We start from the raw sequence: 21241 nt of genomic DNA, 5'->3' as shown, positions 1-21241 counted from the left end.
AATCGGCTAAAAAGGTCAAGAGATTTTCAGGCCTCAACTAAAAGTTTTGATAAAGAAATTATGGAAACCTTCGTTTACTTGGGATTTTTTCCACTTTCAAAATTTCTGTTTGTTTCCAATTTGGTATCATTGTGTGCCTTGAAAGTTCGGCTACTTGAATGTGAAAAAATCGAAAAAATGATGTTTTCATCCAGAAAACGTTTACCGTAACCTTAAGAACAGGAAGAAAAAATGGGCAGGACAAATAGGTTTCGGAAAATTTTTGCAAAATTCGACAAAGTGCAGCTTACCTTTCAAATGTTTGAATCACATTGATATCTGAGAAATATGAAGGCTCACATATCTTCCCTGCAAAAAAACAAAACTTATAAAATTTGTCGCAAACTCATTTCCTCTTTTCAAATGTATCAAACTATTCCAAATAGAAAAATGAACAATATTCCTTCAATGTAGATTTTGCACAAAACAATTCACCTTTTTTTCTACAGAGATTTTTGCAGGATACGCCTCTTGGAGCCAAGTACACTTCCAAATTTCTAATTGGAGGCCATCTTGGAGCATTTGGGTCACAGAAATCCTAAAATAAGATGAAAATATTGTGAAATCGGTGTCTAACGGGCAAAAATGGTTATTTCACAAATCTGTTGAGCTACATTCAAATAAAGCACAAGCATGCGGATGCAAAATTCCTTAAAGCGAGGAACCGAATATGGCACTAAATGACCATCAGCAAAACTTTAGACAAATTAAAGGCATTTGGTTTTTTAAACAGATGTGTTTCTGCCTTACAAACAGAAATAGATGAAAGATAAAACTGCTTTATTTCAATTCGCTTCAGATACAATGACCGCAAAGAGCCAATCGATTCAACAGATAAATATCTAATGTTCTTTTAATCTCAAGGAGCCATTATATCTTGGTGCGTTCAATATGAAGTAACAAGCACAAAACTGCTAACAAACCTGGTGTTGAATAAGAGCGTGTACTCTTTCCATCATGCCGACGGCGGTGAACTCTCTAGGTAAATATTGTTTGAAGCTCTAACGTAGAAAAAAGTAAACATACACGAGATGTTCTCTTAATGGGAAGGTCCACCTTGGTCCTAGAAAGCCTTTTGTGAGCAATGAACGTTCCTAGTTAGTGACTATGAAAAATAACTGACCTGCCAATTCAAAATATAATTCATAACTTAGCTATGAGGCTTATAAATCATTATGAACATCGCTAAAATTTTATTTTTCACCATTCGGCAATTATAAAGGGAGGGGTTGGAAAGTCACCGAACAATATGTACTTTAAGAGCTAAAGTGAAAAATGAACATGCCAGTGTGAAAATTATATACATCGGCGCTCTTCAATGGTATATTCATGCTCTGCCTCAGGAAAACCTAAATGTTTATGGCTTGGACTTAACGATAAAAAATTTAGGGGTAACTGAAAAAAGACGACGTTAAACACGAACAAGATTTGAAATATTTACATTGGATTTTTTCAAATTTTTGAGAAATTCGACCAACGATGTGATATTTTTTGGATCAACTGTGAAGACATAAGGCTCGCCAATAAAATCTTCCATGTAAGGATTTTGTGACGTAACCTAAAAAAGATAGACGTTATATTTCATGAGATTATATTTAAAAATTTGCAGAATAACTTTATTACATTAAATAACCACAATCTTTGAACAGTGACCTATGTCTAACACAAGCAATTGCTTACATCATTCGATTTATATGTCTATCTGTCCAGCCAATAAATATATATATATATACCATTGAGCGAAATCTCAAGAATTGTGATAAATCAAAATTGTTAATAGCGTTTCATATATTTCTTCAATATTCTTTGTTTGGTATTCAATATTTTTGTGTTATTCAAACAAGTCAAAGATAAAAAATGTATTTTGAATTTTATTACACGAATGAAGTAAATGGTAAGTTCAGCTTGATCCTAGACTTTCCCGAAGTATATTTTTGTTAAATCCGCAAGGCATTGGTACTACTGCGAGGGCAAATCTAAGCTGCGAAGGAGATATTGGAGGTCGAGGGAATCTGTTTTCTCATAATGCAGTTCTTTACAACATTTAGCAAATCTTCGATTGAATTCGGTTTGGATGGAACTCGGCTCGGGAAAGTCTTCCAAAGACACTGTTTAGCAAGTGGGCTTTTCCACGGAGACCTTAGTGCAAAAACAGCTACTCTTTTTGGTAGGGGAAAACATATTGATGAATAATAATGATAATAATAATGACTAATATTTTAACAGGTTGCCTTGGTCAGATGTACTAGCATCTGTTATGATTCAAGGAATTTTTGCAGGTCTTTGGCTGTGATTACAATTTCACCCCTATTTTGAGTTAAAGTTTGGTTAAACAACCATCAACACTAAATATAACAATTCAATGTACACAAAGCTAACTATTTTTAATCAACACTGCTGCAACGCTTGGCTGGACAAGAACAACTTCTGTGTGTCAAAATACAAAACATGTCCACACAAACCTTTCTTAAGGTTGGCTTTTCCTTGAAGAAAACATCATTTAGTTTGTTTTTTGCTGGACTAAACTAAAAATTAAAAACAAGACACTTTATCAATAAAAGGTGACAAGAAATCAATAAAACAAAGTTAGCCAAAAAGCTACATTAACAATCATTCGGTAAAGAGCGAGCTTCTATAGTTTGTGGGCAGCAAAACGCTCTGAAAGATCATGCTGGAAACCTTCCTTTCAAAAATTCAAAGCGCTAACAGCTCGGACTATACGGCATCAACAATTGCGGTATGACAGACCAGTAAACAGTAATTTTCATTAATCACATAGTAATCTACTTGGATATTTTAATAAGATCTCTTAGTTGCCCTTTGATCACAGAGCAAACTCTAGAAAACAAACTGAATGAAAATCACCTTGCTAGGTAAAGATTGTCATGGCTCAAACATCATACAAACAAGCCTAAAGAAAGTGTTAAATGCAGGCAAAGTTGAAATGATGCTTTCCAAAATATGCCATGCAAATAGCGTTAATGCAACTAAAACAACGATGTCATACCAAAGTTTAAATACGTATGCTCTCTCCACTGACTCTTTGCCAACCATGAAAACTTAAAAAGCCTTACTGAATGTTTGGCGGTATGAGAACTTACCTAGAAAAATATTTTCGTAGAACATTCCCTCTACGAAATATTAAATACATAAAAAAGTTATAACTGCGAACATCTACCTTTGGATTAAGGAAAACAGCCCCGTTTGCAACTGCCTCTAGAGCGCCAGGGCCTTCAAATGGAAACCCCAAACCAATAAATAGCTAAAAGGCAAATATTAATACAAATGTAAATTGAATACTTCTGCGAATAAAAGAACGAGAACAATATTGCAAATCGGAACCACCGCAAAAAAAACCTAAAAACTATTTCATTAAAAAGATATTTGATAACGACAGCCTCAAAATACTGACAATCTCACAATACACAGAAAATTTCTGCAAAATTAAAAAAGATTTTATCTCATGAGGCACTGTCTCCAAGTCGAGTTCAGAATAATAGAAAAATTGAATGAAACACTTCTAAACATGCTTAGATATACTACAAGTCATCTAACATTCAAGAAAAAATTATTGGGCTACATTGTACAGAAATCATACTTTGAAATGACGCAGATTGCATCGCGATGCTCTAGGCACGATTAATGAAAAATTTAAACTTCTGTTATCGAATCTTAAACACCCTGTTGTTTTTTATCTGCACATAAAACCTGCCATAGGACATCACCGACCATTCTCGGACTGAGTTCGACCAGTCCGTCAAACTGTTTCGTATTGATTACTATATAACTAGTCATTTTGACAAAAGACTAAAGGAAAAACAACTTCAGCTTAAAGTTTTTTGCCAAACTGTTGACAACTCTTAACAAGCACAAACCTTTGTCTCTTCTAATATCTTCTTTAATTCGTCAGATTTCACAACACCATGATTGACAATGTAACTTGGTAAAGGACCATCATCTTTCTACGAGAAAAGTTAAATGATGCAGATTGAAATAGCGAATGGGCTTTCATCAAAGACTGGCTTACCATTCATGATAATGGTTACGATGATTATGATGATGATGACACGCGGTGTGCTTTCTGTACATATCATCACTGCCGAAACGAAGGAAGGAAGTCTCTAACACAGAGCGTCAAGGAACCAACCAAGCACATTTGTTTATCATTAAGCTAAAGAGAAAGCTCACCTTTTTTGCAAAGGTAGAATGAACTTCAAAATAGTCTTTTATTGTATCCAAATATTTATGATCTACCTGAAATGACAAATTTGATTAACATTTAAAGCTGCCTTGAAAAGGAAACGAGACACATTAGACACATTATTTTCAAAGATTGCTGCATCAGCTACTCTCCGATGCCCAGTTTTACCACCAAAATCACTTGTTATGACTCGTATTTAAGCCAAGAAACTGTGAAAAATTCCTCCCTATGTATTTGCTGCCTACACGAAAGCATCATAGCTGCTGCGTTTTGCAACTATAGAGAGTTTCTTGTTCAACCACTCTTTCTTCATTCATAGAAATTTTACCAACCCCCTGTTATTACAAAACCTCTCAATTAAGGCAAATTGAAAAGTCACAAGAAGCTTGGTTTCATGCTCCAATCAACCACTGTCAAAAGTCTCTTCTATAATTCACTAGCAAGGCGAATGTCGTGTTCGCAATGTTATAAGCATTGCAACATCAAAAAATATTTGGTAATTATAACATAAGTTAAAAATTTTCAAATGATTACTTACAAAATCTAAATACATAGCTAGCTTTCCATAAATCAATGCTTGATTCTTTTTGAATAGTTTCTTTTCTTTAACACTGCCAGCAATGAATCCAAGAAACGTGTTGTCAGGACTGTGAGCTGTTGGTATCGAAAAACCCAATGAAAACTCACACGTGAGGACAAAGGTGCAAAAGAAAGTTACTCTGATATCATTCATTTCATCCGACACAGGGTATGTTCAATTAGGAATGGTATTGGAAGTTAATTGTTTCTTTTCTGTTTTTGCCGTTTCATGCAATACTTATTGATTTACTTGTTAATCTCAAAAAAACAATTCGTCGATTTTGAGACAGAAAAAAGTTTTGCTGGTCACTGGCAGCAAAATTCACTCTTAGTCCTGAATTTGTTCACTCTTCATCCTGAATTTGCTAACGTCGTGAACGGCCTAACGCAAAAACAGCCTAATCTCAAAACCGCCTCACGCGAAAACCGCCTAACGCGAAATCCGCTTAAGCGTCATTCAGGAATTCGATCTACACGTCCCAACTTTTGCAAGATTCTTTCATAGGATGTCATGAAAGATGATATCGAATGCTTTCTGAGAAGGTGATTTCAGCGTAATCAAGATTTCCCTCATAAAGAAGCCATCAATCTCTAGTATTCGAAATGTTTAAAACAATAGAACGCAAAGTCATATGACTTTTTATGCTTCCGCAACGGAGATCGCACATTGTCTTAAAAACTAACATTTCAAAGGCTCGATAAATGAAAGAAAATATTGATATAGGCCTGCAATTTGGCCTGGCATACCAAGAGCAACTCTTGAAACTACAGTGCCTTGGCTTTCTGCCATTTACATAGGAATTTTCCTGATCATTTTCATAGAATTTCCTTTTCATAGAATAATCATTGAAGGATTGAAAAGAGTGCATAAACGGCCTAACAACACTTAAGCCCCGTCACTATGTCTTTGCAGAAACGCTTGAACGTTGGTCGCATTTTCCTTATACAACTACCTAGTGACGCTCAATATACTGCCATCATCGTGGTTTTCAAACTGATTTTCGCTTGCAAAAACAATTGAATTTCAAGACCCTTTCACTTAATGTAGCTTTTAGGCCTTCTGGATATGAAAGCATCACCTAAGACTAATTACAAGGCAAAAACGTTGAAGCTAGACGTACGGAAATAGGTTAGAAATTGTTGCAGCTGCAAGTCAAGCCTTCCCCACATGCTAGGCCCTCCAAGGATAGGCTGATCATAACCGCCATAGTTGAATTCTGCTTCGGTGCCAAACGAGTCCAGAAGTCGAATTTTACATCTGTAAAATGAAATAGTAGCATATATTCGCATATAGCAGATAGATGAATAATTATCCGATCAATTCATAACAGTAATTTAACAAATGAGACACGGAGATCCATATAATGGAAAACGTATGATATGTAAGAACAAGCTTCCAAAAACGTAATACTGAATGGCTGTTTGCAGATCTAGCTCATGGTTTGCGAGCATATGCAGTGGATGTGTTGAAAGAGATACAATCCAGAGCAAGGTCATGAGGCTGGAAACCTAAGAATCGCGGGTACCAAAACAGGATAGGCATGTGCTGTCAAAGAACATAAAGAAATGCTAGGCTGCTCATGAGGGCGTTAGAAAAGTCAACGTATTTCACATTCCCCTTAAAGTTGTGTGCTAAACAATTACCCCATATTTTGGGGCAATTTTGAACTTCAGAAAAACCTTTCAGAACTTTTTTAACATCAACTTAACCTGTCTCCCTTCTTCCTACTTTAAAAAAACTTCAGAAATGTTTCAATTCAGGCTACTGCCATTTGTTTATGAACCTAATCAAATGAAAATTCTCTCTTGATTTTATGATTACTTTTCTTTCAATGCCAATATTAACCAACACTCAACTAGGCAATCTAATAATTGCATTTTGTCTTTGACTCATAAAAACAGCATTCGTAGGACCTGAAGTCGATTTGATATCCGCGAGGGAAAAGGTGGAGCGACATTCTTTCAGAAATAAGAAATTCCCTTCTAAACAAACAAACGATAACAATTTCTCTTACTAAGTCCATATTTCGGCTACATCCAACATGGTTGGCGCACAATCAGTTGAAAAATTCCTTTGGCAGTAAAATCATACAAAAACATTTTTAATTTTCTAAGGGGTGATCCCTTCTCTATTAGCAATTTTATCTACCGAGAAAAGGTTCTCTGACTTGTATTACTCTTTGTGGAGTTCTAACTTTATTCTCTATTCCAAGTTTGTTATTGTATTGATTTTCTGTTAATACTGTGTTATTAATCTTTCTTTATAATTTTTTCTAATTTTGCTATTTATTTTTTAGTTTACACATGTATACCTAGAACTAATTGCAGTGGAATTCGAAATGAGAACTGATTTGAAATGAAAATACTGCTGCTACAAGATCTACATACCGAAGTCTTGCGTAATTGCTGGTAGCGTATCTATGCATCATGAGAACACCGTTCACATCAGAAAATATCAAGTCAAATTCATCGTGGTTTGCCGCATCTTTTGAGGCGCAGCCTTCGTCATCTTTAGGTAAAAACCTTGAGCAATAACGAACAGTTATTCGCTAGATTCTGAGCAATGACAAATATGAAACTAAATGTTAAAAATATAATCATATTCCTGTCTAAACTTCATAACTCATCTGTACATAAAAATCATAATAGAGATTTTCAATCTCTTTTTAAAAGCATTTACTGCTCTTTTTAAATATTTTTTAGGCAGCAAATTTGGTTTTCGCTGAGTTTAATCCTTGGTAATTTAATATTTCGCACAAATGCAAAGGCAAAAGTAAAAATATTCCCAACCGAAAAACCTGCTATATGTTACCCGCCATTATTCCTTTTTAAATGAACAGCGCAAACCACCACGTTAATTCTTGCGCTAGAAGCTTTAAGCCCGGTTCACGCCAGTTTCAATACACAGTTGAATTGAATTTAATGCAGACAAGCCATATAAAAAAACAGGTCAAAAAGGGCTTAAAACGAATTGAAACTTAGGGTAAAATTAGGATCACGATGAAGTTGATGATGATTATGAGGATGTTAGTTGACTTGATTTTAAACTAAAGTCTGAAATGCTATGTGACTTACTTGTTTAGATCCTTTTCATACATGGCAACGGTGATGTCATGTCCGAGTGCATATGAAGTCGCCATCAAATCGGTCCATTGTACCAGTTCACCTACAAAACCTCCGCGACCAGCCAGTTTCAAAATATTAAGTTGAAATCCAATAGAACCAAGAAAGAAGAAAATCTACAAAGCAAAAACACTTTTAATCCACTTTGATTCAACAGTTAAGAATTTTTGGCACTGGCTAAATGTTCGTTTGAGTTAATTATTGTCAGTTTTTCGTTATAGATGGGTGGTGGGTGAAACTGCAAGCCCCGCCGCATTCCCCAGTCTGAATAAATCAACAACAAGTGGGTAGTAAACTCACATAATGCCGAGGAGATCCCAGTTGCTATTTTAAGCGTAACAGACAGTTATTTATTCAACTTCAGCTTCTGTCAACATTAATCCAACATTTGTTTGATCATCTAACAAAGTGGCCGAAAGTGTCAAAACAATTAATACATGGTATTGGACTCTTTAGCTTCCATCTTTCTTCGTTTTACCAAATGTCATATGTCCATATCACACATACCTTCTTCTTTCTTCTATTCTGAAAATGTTTTTGCTCCTTTAGAGATCTGGATGCTTCAACTACTTGTGGCCAGATGTGCCTTGTGCGTTGTTTGATCCAATCAAAGAAATCCAAAGATAGAATCTTAAGGAGACCATCAAGATCGTCCCGAAAATCCGCCTGCAACGTATACAATGTCATCAAATCAGAAATAGCATTAGCGAAATTGTGCTCTGGGATGTTTTGTTATCTTACAGCAAATAAAAACTCTCCATCATCATTTCAATGCAAAATCGCTTTTTCAAAAAGCTCTTTGAAACGATAAGATACACCGCTAGAGCGCTCTCATTAAAAGCCAAATCACTTCGTTCCGTTCATTCCGTTCTCCGTTGACTTCCATACTCTCTAAGAAACTAGGATATTATTTACACTAGGTAGGAGCATCATAAAATTTGAGGAAATACTAAAACCTTTAAAAGACACAAATTAGGTAAGATGCTTCCCCTAAAAAGACACCTAGGAAGCACTGTCATACGAAAATTGGTCACCTCTATTTAACAACATTAATCTGTGATCACTATAAACTTGGATTCATTTTTTTTTTACTCTACGTAAATGGGAAAACAGCTTTTCGATAGTGAAAAGAGCAAGACAAGAATAACTTAAGGTAAACGTGAAAACTATCCATTATTATGATGCATTTTGGTACAAAACTCTGTTTACGTCAAAAAAAGGTCATAAGAATTCCAGAATCTACAAACCTTAAAGCTAGATATTTTTGAAACTGGTTTAGCCTTAACACAGAATGGCTCTACCTGGAGGGAGATAAATATAAACTTTAGCACAATAGCGTCGTAAAATGCTCATCTAATTCACATGCAAAGAACATATCTAATCAATGTATGACTAGAATCGACAGAATTCATGATCGAAAGGCAATTGCTACTAAAATGACTCACTGAGAAAAAAGCAAAAAAATAAAATTATTTCCACTGGCAGGTTATGAGTAAATTTTGCAGCCACATCGGCAGTGCCCAGAGTCAAATAGGAAACATAGTAAAATAGATAAATTTGCTTACAACTCTACAAAACTTATTTGATATCGACAAAGTGGTTGATTGAGAATAAAAAGCTTGCAAGAGATGCAGGGAAATTCCAAAATGTTGTTCAATTTTCTGAAAGGGGGCTCCCTAAAAATGACATTTCTCGTCAGGGAAGGATAACATTGGATAGGGCTAGTTACACAGGGGTGATACATTCGTATGATAAGGCAAAGCTAGAGCATTAAATTTTCCAAAGGACTGAAAAAATAATGGAAAAGGATGTGGAAATTTTGAAGTAACTCGGCTGAGGCTTGATTTGGATGGATTTGCTGGGATAATGTATTGTTCCAAAGGGATTTGCTAATCTGCTTAGTATTGTAGTAATATTGTAATATTGTAGCAAGGCATTTAAAAAGCTCAACTTAAAAAGTACCTCTGTTAGGTATCTCATTACTGAGCAGTCAGACCCATCAATGTCATGTTTGTTTTTGAAGCAAGGTAGTTGGTATGCCATCTTCATGTACTATGGCAGAAACAAGAATTGCAATTTGTAAACATATTTAGGTCAACTGGGTAGCCTCGTCAAGCTTAAATTGATACACAACTACAAACAAAGAGCACTATGCAATAATTATAACTTGAAGGGAAAGAAAATCTTTACCAGTGTCAAGTTGACTCTGGAAAGCTTTCATTTGACTGATTTTGTTTAATCAGAGCTGCTGAATAGGTATCTAATAAAATAAAACAAACTTACAACAACAATGACAGTAGTTTTGTGACACTTAATCATAAAAAGAATTAAAAATATGATCAGTAAGCAGTAAAATAGTGGTAAAAGGAATAAAATATTTTCTTGCTTGCAGAATGTCACTTTGGCTTACAAGTACAGGATGGTTCAAGACAAAATTTATAGCTATAATTTCCGAATTTGTACGTGCTATAAAACAGTTGCATTCAACTGTGTGCCATTGACAGCAAGAATAAGGTCATCTGGCCTTGATACTCCATGGAGCTACTCTCAACAAACAAAAGAAAAACTTGCTAAAGTGTCAAATAATCAAAATCTATAAAAAAAATTCAATTTTTTTTGACAGTGTAAATAATGTCAAAAATGTTTAATTACAATGAATTTTTCTTTGCAAAGAGGAAACAGTCGATGGTTTGTTGGTTGGCATGGATCTTGGGCCATTAATTTTACTGCATTGGGTCGAACGTCAGATTCTGGAAAGTATCCTGCAAAATTATTTAAATCATATCAAAATCACCGTGCATCAAAGCAGCTAGTTTTTTGTGAATGCCTACTCAAAATGTTCTGAGACTTGCTCGGTACAGATTTTGCAGAAAAATTTATTTGAAAAACACTCAGAATTCAAATGTATTATATAAGTTATATTCTAATAAATTAAGGCAAATAAATATTAGTGGTGATTATGGATAGGGTTTCCTTCTTAATTTGGTAAAATGCTGATATAAGTGCATATGAAAAATCAAATAAAGAAATATTATGCGGAATGGTGCTACAATGGTAAGTTTCATTTCACTTTTAAGCAAAAGATAATATGAGCTTCAATACTAGTTCATTGCTTTCAATTGTTTTAACTGACCCATCAATTACAATACTCAATTGCAGCAGTCAGATTACAATCTATTATTACAAAGAATGGTGCTACAATGGTAAGTTTCATTTTACTTTTAAGCAAAAGATAATATGAGCTTCAATATTAGTTCATTGCTTTCAATTGTTTTAGCTGACCCTTCAATTACAATACTCAATTGCAGCAGTCAGATTACAATCTATATACCATTATCATTATTCATCATTATTAACTGTTGTTTTTATATATAACAACAGACTGTCAGGAAACAAACTTAAAATCAGCTAAAAAACCTGCAACAGAAAGTCCAAGTCTACTCACCATGGCTGTTATCTGATCCATGCAACTCAATATATCTGAAGGTTTCAAAATTTTGGAAAAGAAGATACACTTGAAGAAAGACTACAACAACCAGAAGGCTTGTGAGGTTCCATCTTCCTTTAAAGACACCTTTTGTTAATATGCTTAAAGGCTTTAGAGGCATTTCACTTTTACCTACGAAAGAAATTAAAAAAATAAAAGTGTTTTGAATTTTCTTCATATCAAAATTCAATTATTTCTCATTTCTTTCATCTGGAAACTGTAGTTGTCTAGCCCTATATTCATTGTGAAATATTCAATCAAAGTTGCAAAAAAGTTAATTTCTTCCTGTCTTTAGATACAATGGACAAATGGAAAAACAAGAAAGTGGTTTTGAAAAAAGCAAAAATTTTAGAACATACTTAAGCATTTTATCTGACACTCTTCGGAGTAACATAGATTGAAACATTATTTAGGATTTGTCATTTTTTAGGGGTATCTCTTTTCTGAAAAGTGGGGAATTATCAGTATATGTTTTTGAACTGTGCAGAACTATTGGTACCATTTGAGGAAACATGTTGAATTATGAGTACCAATTTGGGAAAATATTGCAAAATCATTGGGGGGAGATTTAGCATTAACAAAATGAATGTCCAGTTAGAAAAGAAAGCATGAAATATGTGTAACATTGAGATTTTGTGGCAAAGGACATGCAAAATTTGTTTGATGATTTTTAAAGATTTTATTTGCTCTGCAGAATTATAAGTATAGTTTTCACCATGTTTGCGAAAATATGGGTCACATTTTTCCAGAAGTTTGTGAAGTTGTAAAAACAGTAAAACACTCTTAAAAATTGCAAGAAATGATTGCAAGAAATATTTTGAAATGCATTTCAAGATAGTCTAAAGGGTTTTGAAATGCATTTTAAGATAATCTAAAGGGCGCGGTCCAGAAAAGTTCTGCTCGCTCTGCTCGCAGGGTGCCTCTTCTCTCAGTTTTCGGCGATTTTCCCCCAAGGCCTCAGAAACCTCTCAGCAGCCCTGCCTGTGAGACCTGCTCATGCTAGCTAAGGTTCTATTTAGATGTACTGAACTATTTGAAAAAATGAGGGTGTCTCATTGCTGAAAACTTGACTTCTGGAGTAAAATCAAAGAAGGTACTCAGGCAAAGAAAATAACAATGCCAAAATCAAAGCAATAATTAACTGGTGAGAACATACTAAATAAAATCAACTGCGTAAAAATGCCACACCCAAAAATTGATATATTTTAGGCCATGCCCTATTCTTTTGGCAAATTGGTGGCTTGCACAAAGTGTTTAGCGACAGCCCTGACTGAACAGCTTAAGCTAGTAATGAACAGGCATTGATCTTTTCCCATTCATTCACCCGCAGTTTTTTAAATGCTGAACAACAGAGTTATAATCTGGTATTACAATAAGATCATATTATGTTAGTTACTGAATAGAGACCATATCTATGCTCCCCAGCTTTAAAAGCAGAATAAAAACCTGGAAGGGAGATGAATGCAACTGTAGATGATGAAGACTATTTGTGACAAATCAAAATGTTACAAACTGTAAATACCAAAAAGGAAATCATTGTAGACAAACAGTGTATCACTCAGATGTATGTATGTATTCTTAGCCAGTTTTTTCATGCTATGTTTTATCTACTTATCAAAATTTGGCATCTTTTTCTTTCTAAACAATTTTACTTTGCAGTAAGGTTGAATCAACTTTTATTCTGCAGCTTCTAATGTATTGGCCTAACTTCAATAAATTGATAAACATATCAATAATAGTAAAAGATATTGACAAATGTTTAATAACAGTAATTCTTGTTGACAAATGTCTTCTTAATTTATAAGGGCGTTTAAAAGTAGAGTTAAAAGTATTTATGCTTTTAAAGGTAAAAATTCTAGCTTCTTCCTAGGGGCGTTTTTCAGTGAATCTGGGGAGCTTCGGTAGCCCAGCACACTTTACAAAAGCATAATAATTCATTTCCTCCGTGTCTTCCATGTCCTTTAAAAAGAGTAAAACTGATGCGATAGGAAGATGTTCGAAACGTTTCGTGAACTTCTACTCACGTTGCCTCAAAGCCTTGACTTCTCACCCACGCTCACTCGAGTATGCCCTCGATACGATGTGGCTGCTACCAACAAAGATTAAACATACTAATTGTAGAACCAGATATGCATAATAGTGAAAGAGGCTTTGAACAAAGCAAACATTTAGTAAACTAAAGCTTTTCGTCTGACACTCTTGAGAGTTTAAAATGTCAGAACATAGACCGAAAACTCTACGCTGGGAAATATATATACCCAGTTGTGGATCGAAATAGGCCTATCAGAAACACGGGCACATGATTAGTCCAGTGGTGGCGCTAGGTTTCCTCCGACAAAGGGGCTAGCACTTCCGACGGAGGGGCTAATTTTTTTAGAGAACGATAGGGCTAGGGGGCGACAAGGAATTGTAAGGGTACTGGAGACCGAAGGCGAGCGTTGCGAGCCGAAAATTCGGGGGGTCCGGGGGTACTCCCCCGGGAAAATTTTGGTGGCTACACCCATTAGATTGGCTAAAAATGCTATCAAAATGGTGTAATCGTGTTTTTTACTACGTTTTTTGACATATTACTAAGGGCACGTTTGCCCCCTCCCTTGCCCCTCCTAGCAAAGGGCAGGAGGGGCGCTTGCCCCCCGCGCCCCCCTTCTCCGGCGTCCCTGGAAATTTTTTTTGAAAGCTGCCTCTAGATAAGCTTAAAACTACTCTAAATCTTTACAACTCATCAAACGTTGCCAATTCAAGTAGGGCCTATCTTTGGAAAGTATGAATTTAAATAAAAAGCAACCAACTGAACTTAAGGAAAACTGGAACACAACGTAACTTTATAGGAACAGACCTAAGCGGTGGAATACGCACTTCTACATATCGAAAATTCAAGTCCAAGAATCAAAATTGTTTCACAGAGCAATTCTACTCTTCGGGAACTTAGCCTTAAATCTGTCTACTACTGAGTCCAAGTCAAGAGCACTTCCACGGGCACGATGAATACCTAGCATCATCAGACTGTCTAGACGCTCGTCCTTCATAAGTGAGCGCAGATCACTCTTGATGAGGCGCATAGAGCTGAAGCTGCGTTCACATTCGGCTGAAGAGACTGGCAAAGTGCATGCGATGGATACAAGCCGGTGCAGCTCAAAGAAAGCTTCATTTAGCTTTTCCAAGTGTGCCTCTAGTTGCAGAAGTGTGCTTGGGCGGTGTTTTTCTTCTTTTCTTGAGAGCATATATTTAAATGTGGCAATTTCACTGCGTAGTGCACCAATTTCAGACTGAAAAAGCTCAGCAAAATTGACAAGAGTTGTTGGGTCCAAGTAGCTTTTCGACTTGGGGGCCAATGCAGTTATGCCTTTCATGATCTTTATGTTTTTTTCGTCAAACCGCTTGCAAAGTTCTGCAGTTGTTCTGTTTAGTATTTCTTTGACATTTTGTACGTAGCCATCAAACCCGCTTGCTACTTGAGGCTCTGAAGATGCTTCCACAACAAACTCTCGAAGAGAAGCAGGCGTTGCCCTCTTTCTTGGTGGTCTTTTTTCTTCCGGCAATTCCAAGCGATCCGCTGCTTCTTCGGCAGTATCCCAGAACTCTTGAATCTTATCCCTGCTTTGACAGTCATCCAGTTCATCTTTCAATGTTGCAATGAGATCAATGGCTTGACTCAAATCATTGGAGGGTTTCTGCAACATGTCAGACGCAAATTTGGCTTTGTTCAAGACGTGTCGGATGGCAAACAGGTATCTCACAAATTTCCTGTCAATCTGCAGAAGATAACCAGTAGCTTCTGTTCTGCGACCGGGGTTCGTATCTGTGTCAATCACATCCTGCAGGACTTCCACCAAGATATCCAACCGCTCCCAGAAAACATTGAATTGCTTCGCCTGGCAAGACCATCTCGTGTCAGAAACTTTTCCAATTTCCATCACATGAACCTTGTGATCCTCTTGGACCTTTACCCATCGTACATGAACGGTGCTGCTGCTCAGAAAAGAATGCAGGCTTCTGAATAGCGATATCATGTCTGCCACACAACTGATTGATTTCACAACATCGACGATCACAAGGTTCAATCGATGACAAAAGCAATGGACGTAGTAAGCCATTTCAGCACCGGTTTTCAGAGGAAGTTTCCTTTGAACGCCATTCAGGTGACCAGAAACAACAGAAGCTCCATCGTAGCCTTGCCCCACGCATGCTTTCATGTTGGCTTCGATGCGTTGCAATCGTTCAATTATTGTGTCTGAAAGACCATCTGCATCTAAACTTTGCGCCTCAGCAATGCCAATAAATTCCTCATGTATGGCATTCTCGTAGCAGTAACGGACTGCAACAACAAGCTGCTCTTTTTTGCTTCTATCTTTAGACTCATCTGAAAGGACGGTAAAATACTGAGCCTTATTGAGCTCACTTTTTATTTGCTCAAGAACCATGTCTTTCATAATGTCTAAGATGGCATTCTGTACGCTGTGGTGAGTATACTTTGCATTTTTCGGGCCAGTGCGGATTTTGTCAGCAACAACTGGGTCATGCCTTGCAAGAAGACCAAGTATCGCAAGAAAATTACCACAAGAAGGTCCATAGTCTAGAGCTTCTTTATTTATATCGGCAACACGAAATGAACCTCCAGTCTCACGTTGGGCAATCTTCCGCTGAGCAGTGAGAAGCAGGACTTCGCAAATCACTCGCATGTAATGCCTGTTGTCTTTAACCAGTTTCGAATAAGCGGCATCATGAAGTGTGGCAATGGTCTGAAAATTTCCAGACTTAACGTTTTCATAGTGCGCTTTAGCAGCTACACTTTGGGCATGAAGATGGCTGGTTTGATGTTGCAAGAGTTTGTTATCATTCACTTTGGTGCCATAGCATCTTTTCCAATTGCGCAAGCCTTGACTAACAAACGCTGGATCCTTCCGATTCTCTGAAAAATTACGACAGTGGAAACAGAAGATGGCATCCTCCATTTGCGAATACTCAATCCAGGGATACTTTTCATACAGCAAAGGTGTGAATGCGCGATGCTGATTGCCAATCAAATGTGTAGGGAAGGAAATATTACGAGGCTGCACAGGTCCGCCGTCTTTGGTTGAGGATATGTCCTTGGGGCCAGCGACGGATAGTGTAAGTTGCGGTCCTCTCGAATCTCCTTGAAGTGCTAAAACGAAAAAAATTATCCATCACACTTTGCAAACTTTTTTCCTGTTAAGTTCTTGGCAGTGCCCTATTTTATATCTGAGAAGTGCCTCTTTTCATTGTTTTAGACTTTTCTTTGAGCTTTAGTGCGAAAGAGGCTATGGGAGCCAAAGTGGCTGCTTATATGCAAAACTTTTCCGGGCGAGCATGCCCCCGTGCCCTTCTAGCAGGGTTTGCCTTCGTCTTAATTACATACCAAGGTGCCCTTTTTTCACGCGCCCTTCCACTTTTTAGTACCCCCCTACGCCGCTGGTTAATGGAGAGTTACGATTATATCTGATAGCTAGTTAGTATACCTTCGGCTGATAATCCTGCAGGATCAACTTCATCTTCCAACTCGAGTTCCAACTGTTCCAAATTTTCCTCGATATCCTCGTTGCTGTCGCTTTCATTTGCTGCTTCCACAATGTCCGACATCGACTGTTCGGCTTCCGAAATGGTGACGTAGTTGTCAGCATCTACATTCGTGACTTCGGGGTCCAAGCTAGAAGTTGTACCTGGAAGTTTAAACAAATGATTTACTACCCTGTTTTACATGTGTGAAAAAGATTATAATATCTCCTGGGAGATGGACAAAAAGGCATTTTTACTAATCAATCTTTTGTGACTCTTAATATCAAAATCATCCAAAAAATTATTTTTATTTGTAAATAAAACGAAGAAATTTATACGTCTAACAAGGTTTATTCCTCATCCAGTCATAGCCAGGTATATTTGTTTAAATATGTCGCAGTCGCAGTGAAATCCCATATTATATAGGTCCGAAAATAAGAAACTTTTAATTTCTGGAGAGCTAGGTTTCCTATAAAAATACACGTTTTTTTCTTAATAAGGAACTTGTTTATAAAAAAAACTAGAAGGATTTATCGTAAATAGTAATAGATGGTTTCCCTTAAAAATAGTAAAAAATAAGAAATTTGGAAACTATTAGTACTCTGGGCTTGAGTCAAGTTTCTTATAAATAAAAAAACGTGTACGTAGAAGCAAAACACTACAAATATGTATGGTTGGGATGGGGTAAAATGGCTTAGCTACTACGTAAATGAGTTTGATTGTTTTTATGGCTGAAGCCCTTTGCTAAGTGTTTTTCCTCGTATTAAAAGGACTTAAATATTAAAACGTATAACATACCACGTTCGATTTGCTCTTCGTCTTGAATTTTCGAAATTTCAACTTCTTGTTCTTCGGGGTCTTCTGTTGTTCTTTCAGTTTCAAAATCATTAACCTTTCGTTTCTTTGGAAAAGTACCGCCTTTTGATTGAAAAAATGTTTTTATTTTTCTCTGCTGCGAGTCCGTTTCAACTATTGCCGTCGTAGGAGCAGTCCTTCCCATTGCAGCCAAATCTTTGTGCTTGGACTTCGTGTGGCGGGCAGCGTAATCATTGTTAAATACGTCATTACATATACTACATCTAACACTGAAACGGGTAACATTTGTTGCCATATCGCTATCGCACAAAAATATTCCGATGTTGTAGGTTGGTTATAGCAAGCAAGATTTGGACGAACTGCACTATCCATAACATAAGATCAAATTTAACAGCATGCGGAAAACACCTGGTACTGAACATCTAAACAACCAATTCAAACTTCTTATAACAGATTATTATTTACCATGAAATTGATGTGTCGATGAGTTGTTTTGGGATGAGCTTCCTGAATTCTGATAACAGTCCTTTTAGAAATTTCTATTTCCGCCAAAACTTAAAAAATTCGCTCCGACAAAAAAAATTCAAGCATAATTTATCTTCCGACGGAGGGGCTAGCCTCCTCCGACGGGGGGGCTGTAGCCCCCCCTGCCCCCCCTCTGGCGCCACCACTGGATTAGTCTGAGACACAAGCTTTGAACCATTTCCTAGACGCTCTCATTCTGGTACAGTTAGAAGGTGATCAGAAGAACCAGCCGTCTCAATTCAATTTAGTATGGAACCGGTTTCATATAAATGCAGCAAATTTCTAATAAAAATGAAACACATTCTCGTTATATCTCTGCCAGCAGCGGTAATTTGTTTAAGGAACTCGCAAAAGCAGAGGTTTCACCAGCAATTTTTAATAAAAAGAGGGATGAAACATGTATGAATATTTCTCAAGAAGCTTTGATAAAGCGTTTGTTGAAGGATTTGGATTTTGAAGGAAGTGGTGGGGGCTCAGGGCGGCGCAGCCCCCCTTGTTAAAATGTTCAAAAAAGCATGGGAGGGGGGGCTCAGCCAGATAAAGAAAAGAGATACCATTGACAGATTTAATCGTATTGAAAGCTTCATATGCATGAATATGCATGGATTATTCTATGGATAATTTCAGGCTCGGGTGTTCTTAATTTTGTTTTTATTTCAAAATCATGTACGCAGGACATCTGCTTTGAGAGACTGAAAGCTATCAGTCAAAAACTGATAAAAACTGATCGTGTATTTCAGGTTTTAGAATGTCATTTCTAACCATGGTAGTGCTTCTCACAAAACCCCTCAGCAACATTTGCCCCCTCGCTTGAATTAAAGCGTCCCGCGGCAACAATGTTCTGATCTCAGCTGCCGCCGAAACAGTCAATGTACCTGGCTGTTCAACCATTGATCGGAAAAACATCAACCCCCGTCATGCTCAAAATTGCAATGATTACATGACAAGAACAACTAAGAAATTTCATAGAGCCTCCCTTGTTAAAATCTTACGACTGCATCCCCACCCGTCTCTGTAGATAAATTTGTTAATAGCAACAATAGATAATGAGCTATCAATTTCAAATTGAAAACAGAACACTTACCAGAATTTACTTGCAAATCTTGACGGATATTTTCACGTTCGTTAAATTGCCTGTTTCGAAACTGCTGTGTTCGGTTTTCCGAACTGCTCGGTGACACGTTTCTAGCCCACGTGCATCACCTAGGAGATGTTATAATCGTAGAAAAATTTCTACATGTCAATACATCAATATGTTTTTCAGAACATAAGCAAGCGATTGTAATCTTTTAAATTTTTAAATTCAAATAGAAAAGCAGGATAAGATTTACAAGTACCACTGAATGAAGAAAATAAGGTAGAATAACAACTGGAAATATGTAACGCGATTCCAGTAGTCCCTTTTGCTTTCGTTCATGTGTAAAATCTTTTTGATCTTAGGCTTTTCGCACTTTTCGATTTTACTCATTAAATAACTTTTAAAACTTTTCATTGCAAATTTATCGTATGTTACACATTTCACATGAAATCACCTGAAACGACCTGAAATCACCTGAAATCACCTGAAACCACCTGTAAATCACCTACATTGTTTTCATGAATGGGATAATTCCACTGATGTGATAATTCCATTCTATAGTGGGCCTTTGTTCCAATCAATTACTTCGATTATTTCCCACTAGGGTGATTTTCAAGTTTTACCAAAAATAAAAGTATGCAAGTTCCTTAGAATGATCATATTTTGAATACCGAGCTTCTTTTGGTTACAATGAGTCAAAATAATCTTCATCAAAACGAGGCTAACGAAAAGCCACGAACGGGGTCACTCAAAAAGCGAAACTGCTCTAACTACCATTGGTAACTTGGTACCTTTCAATGAACGATACGGTAACCAAATATCAGCCCTAGGGATTGGATTCTTTCCGAATTCACTGGTTTCAATCCCGAGGTTTTGAGAACTGAGAGGTATTTTTGCAAAAGTTGGATTTTCTTCTTGAAAGTTAGAAAATCGGGTGTCCTAGCTTAAAGCGAGGTTAAACGACTGCAACATAGGGGTGGGGTTACCTCTGTTTAAACGGGGGGTCTAAACAAAATTTGTATTCATGTATAATCCTGAATTGTATATGGTTAATGATGATTAAATGAAATTTAATCAGAGTTAATTTAACGAGGGGCTTTTGCATTGGCTGTGACTCGCCTTTCACCAAGCAAAGTGAAACCAACACTATGCCAAAAAACCTTGAATACCCCTAAGAATAACCTAGGGAATGGAAACCGCCATGAGCCATAAATGTTGCCCTAGCATTACTAAATAAAACCCCCGGAGGCCAAGACTACTTCGCAATACCAATAAACGAGTAACGCAAATGCAAGAGAAAAACGAGAAAGCGTGGCACATGAGACCAAAAATATGAATTACAGTCAATAATCAACTCAGGACGAATAGACTGTGCTGTTTATTTTCCGGCCCTCCCTCCCTCCCGGCCCTTCCTCCCTCTCCTTTTTCTCTTGATGCCTTCAATAAAATTTCTCGCACCTTTAGGCATTCCTTTATGCCATTAGCATTTATTTGGATGCTATTAGGTAGGACTAGTGCATCGGCTGTTAATGGAGAAAATAGTCTTTTCTTGTCCATTCCCTCCCATTTATCAATTAAATTGGGGGTTATTATGGAAAATTCCAAAGTAACCGCTTCCTGTTTAAATCAGTGTTAGGTTTAGCGATTTGCGCCGATGCACCAACGGCCCAACTCGCTCTCGATGATGTGGGAACGTAGCCTTATGACTGATTTTCTGATGTCTAGGGCATGATTTCTGAGGGAGCTTTTCGCCCTTCATTTTGTTGGTATTTTATTCACGAGTTAGAAAATCAATTTAGGGTTACGATTAACATTTTCGAAGTGGTGTCTACTTATGTATTGTATGGGAACAATTGGAATAATTGCTGCACAACTAAGG

At 36.9% G+C, this 21241-nt stretch overlaps 2 protein-coding genes and 1 long non-coding RNA gene across 6 annotated transcripts in view; 1 reads left to right on the top strand and 2 right to left on the bottom strand.

Moving 5' to 3' along the window:
• The window catches only part of LOC135690482 (alpha-1,6-mannosylglycoprotein 6-beta-N-acetylglucosaminyltransferase A), a 32720-nt gene extending 13233 nt beyond the window's left edge, over window positions 1-19487 (bottom strand). The window contains exons 1-19 of one of the 4 annotated variants that reach the window (XM_089116157.1): window positions 19369-19409; window positions 13454-13518; window positions 11388-11561; window positions 10595-10704; window positions 9905-9994; window positions 9190-9243; window positions 8450-8608; window positions 7895-8058; window positions 7208-7342; window positions 5941-6077; window positions 4779-4894; window positions 4228-4293; window positions 3915-4001; window positions 3218-3301; window positions 2502-2564; window positions 1481-1597; window positions 963-1040; window positions 475-577; window positions 291-348 (exon numbers count right to left, since the gene is read on the bottom strand). In XM_089116157.1, the coding sequence (XP_088972283.1) occupies window positions 291-348; window positions 475-577; window positions 963-1040; window positions 1481-1597; window positions 2502-2564; window positions 3218-3301; window positions 3915-4001; window positions 4228-4293; window positions 4779-4894; window positions 5941-6077; window positions 7208-7342; window positions 7895-8058; window positions 8450-8608; window positions 9190-9243; window positions 9905-9994; window positions 10595-10704; window positions 11388-11550 (1784 nt within the window). In that variant the 5' untranslated portion in view covers window positions 11551-11561; window positions 13454-13518; window positions 19369-19409. Of the gene's footprint in view, window positions 1-217; window positions 349-474; window positions 578-962; window positions 1041-1480; window positions 1598-2501; window positions 2565-3217; window positions 3302-3914; window positions 4002-4227; window positions 4294-4778; window positions 4895-5940; window positions 6078-7207; window positions 7343-7894; window positions 8059-8449; window positions 8609-9189; window positions 9244-9904; window positions 9995-10594; window positions 10705-11387; window positions 11562-13453; window positions 13723-19368 lie in introns of those variants that run through there. The other 3 variants (XR_016145312.1, XM_065208044.2, XM_065208045.2) reach the window with 3 other exon arrangements.
• LOC148960450 (uncharacterized) lies at window positions 4870-7327 on the top strand. The gene is made up of 2 exons (XR_016145313.1): window positions 4870-4988; window positions 7117-7327. It is a non-coding gene; the product is annotated as an uncharacterized LOC148960450 (long non-coding RNA).
• LOC135687904 (zinc finger MYM-type protein 1-like) lies at window positions 13738-18439 on the bottom strand. Its single transcript, XM_065204549.2, has 3 exons — window positions 17742-18439; window positions 16907-17107; window positions 13738-16572 (listed from the first exon to the last, which is right to left on the bottom strand). The coding sequence occupies exons 1-3, from the start codon at window positions 18052-18054 to the stop codon at window positions 14327-14329; spliced, it is 2760 nt and encodes a 919-aa protein (XP_065060621.1). The 5' UTR covers window positions 18055-18439; the 3' UTR covers window positions 13738-14326.
• Window positions 19488-21241: the final 1754 nt, after the last annotated feature.

The sequence above is a fragment of the Rhopilema esculentum genome, chromosome 4 (assembly GCF_057945365.1).
Source record: "Rhopilema esculentum isolate cy_ngs chromosome 4, ASM5794536v1, whole genome shotgun sequence".
NCBI lineage: Eukaryota > Metazoa > Cnidaria > Scyphozoa > Rhizostomeae > Rhizostomatidae > Rhopilema > Rhopilema esculentum.
This window is presented reverse-complemented; position numbering and strand designations above follow the sequence as displayed.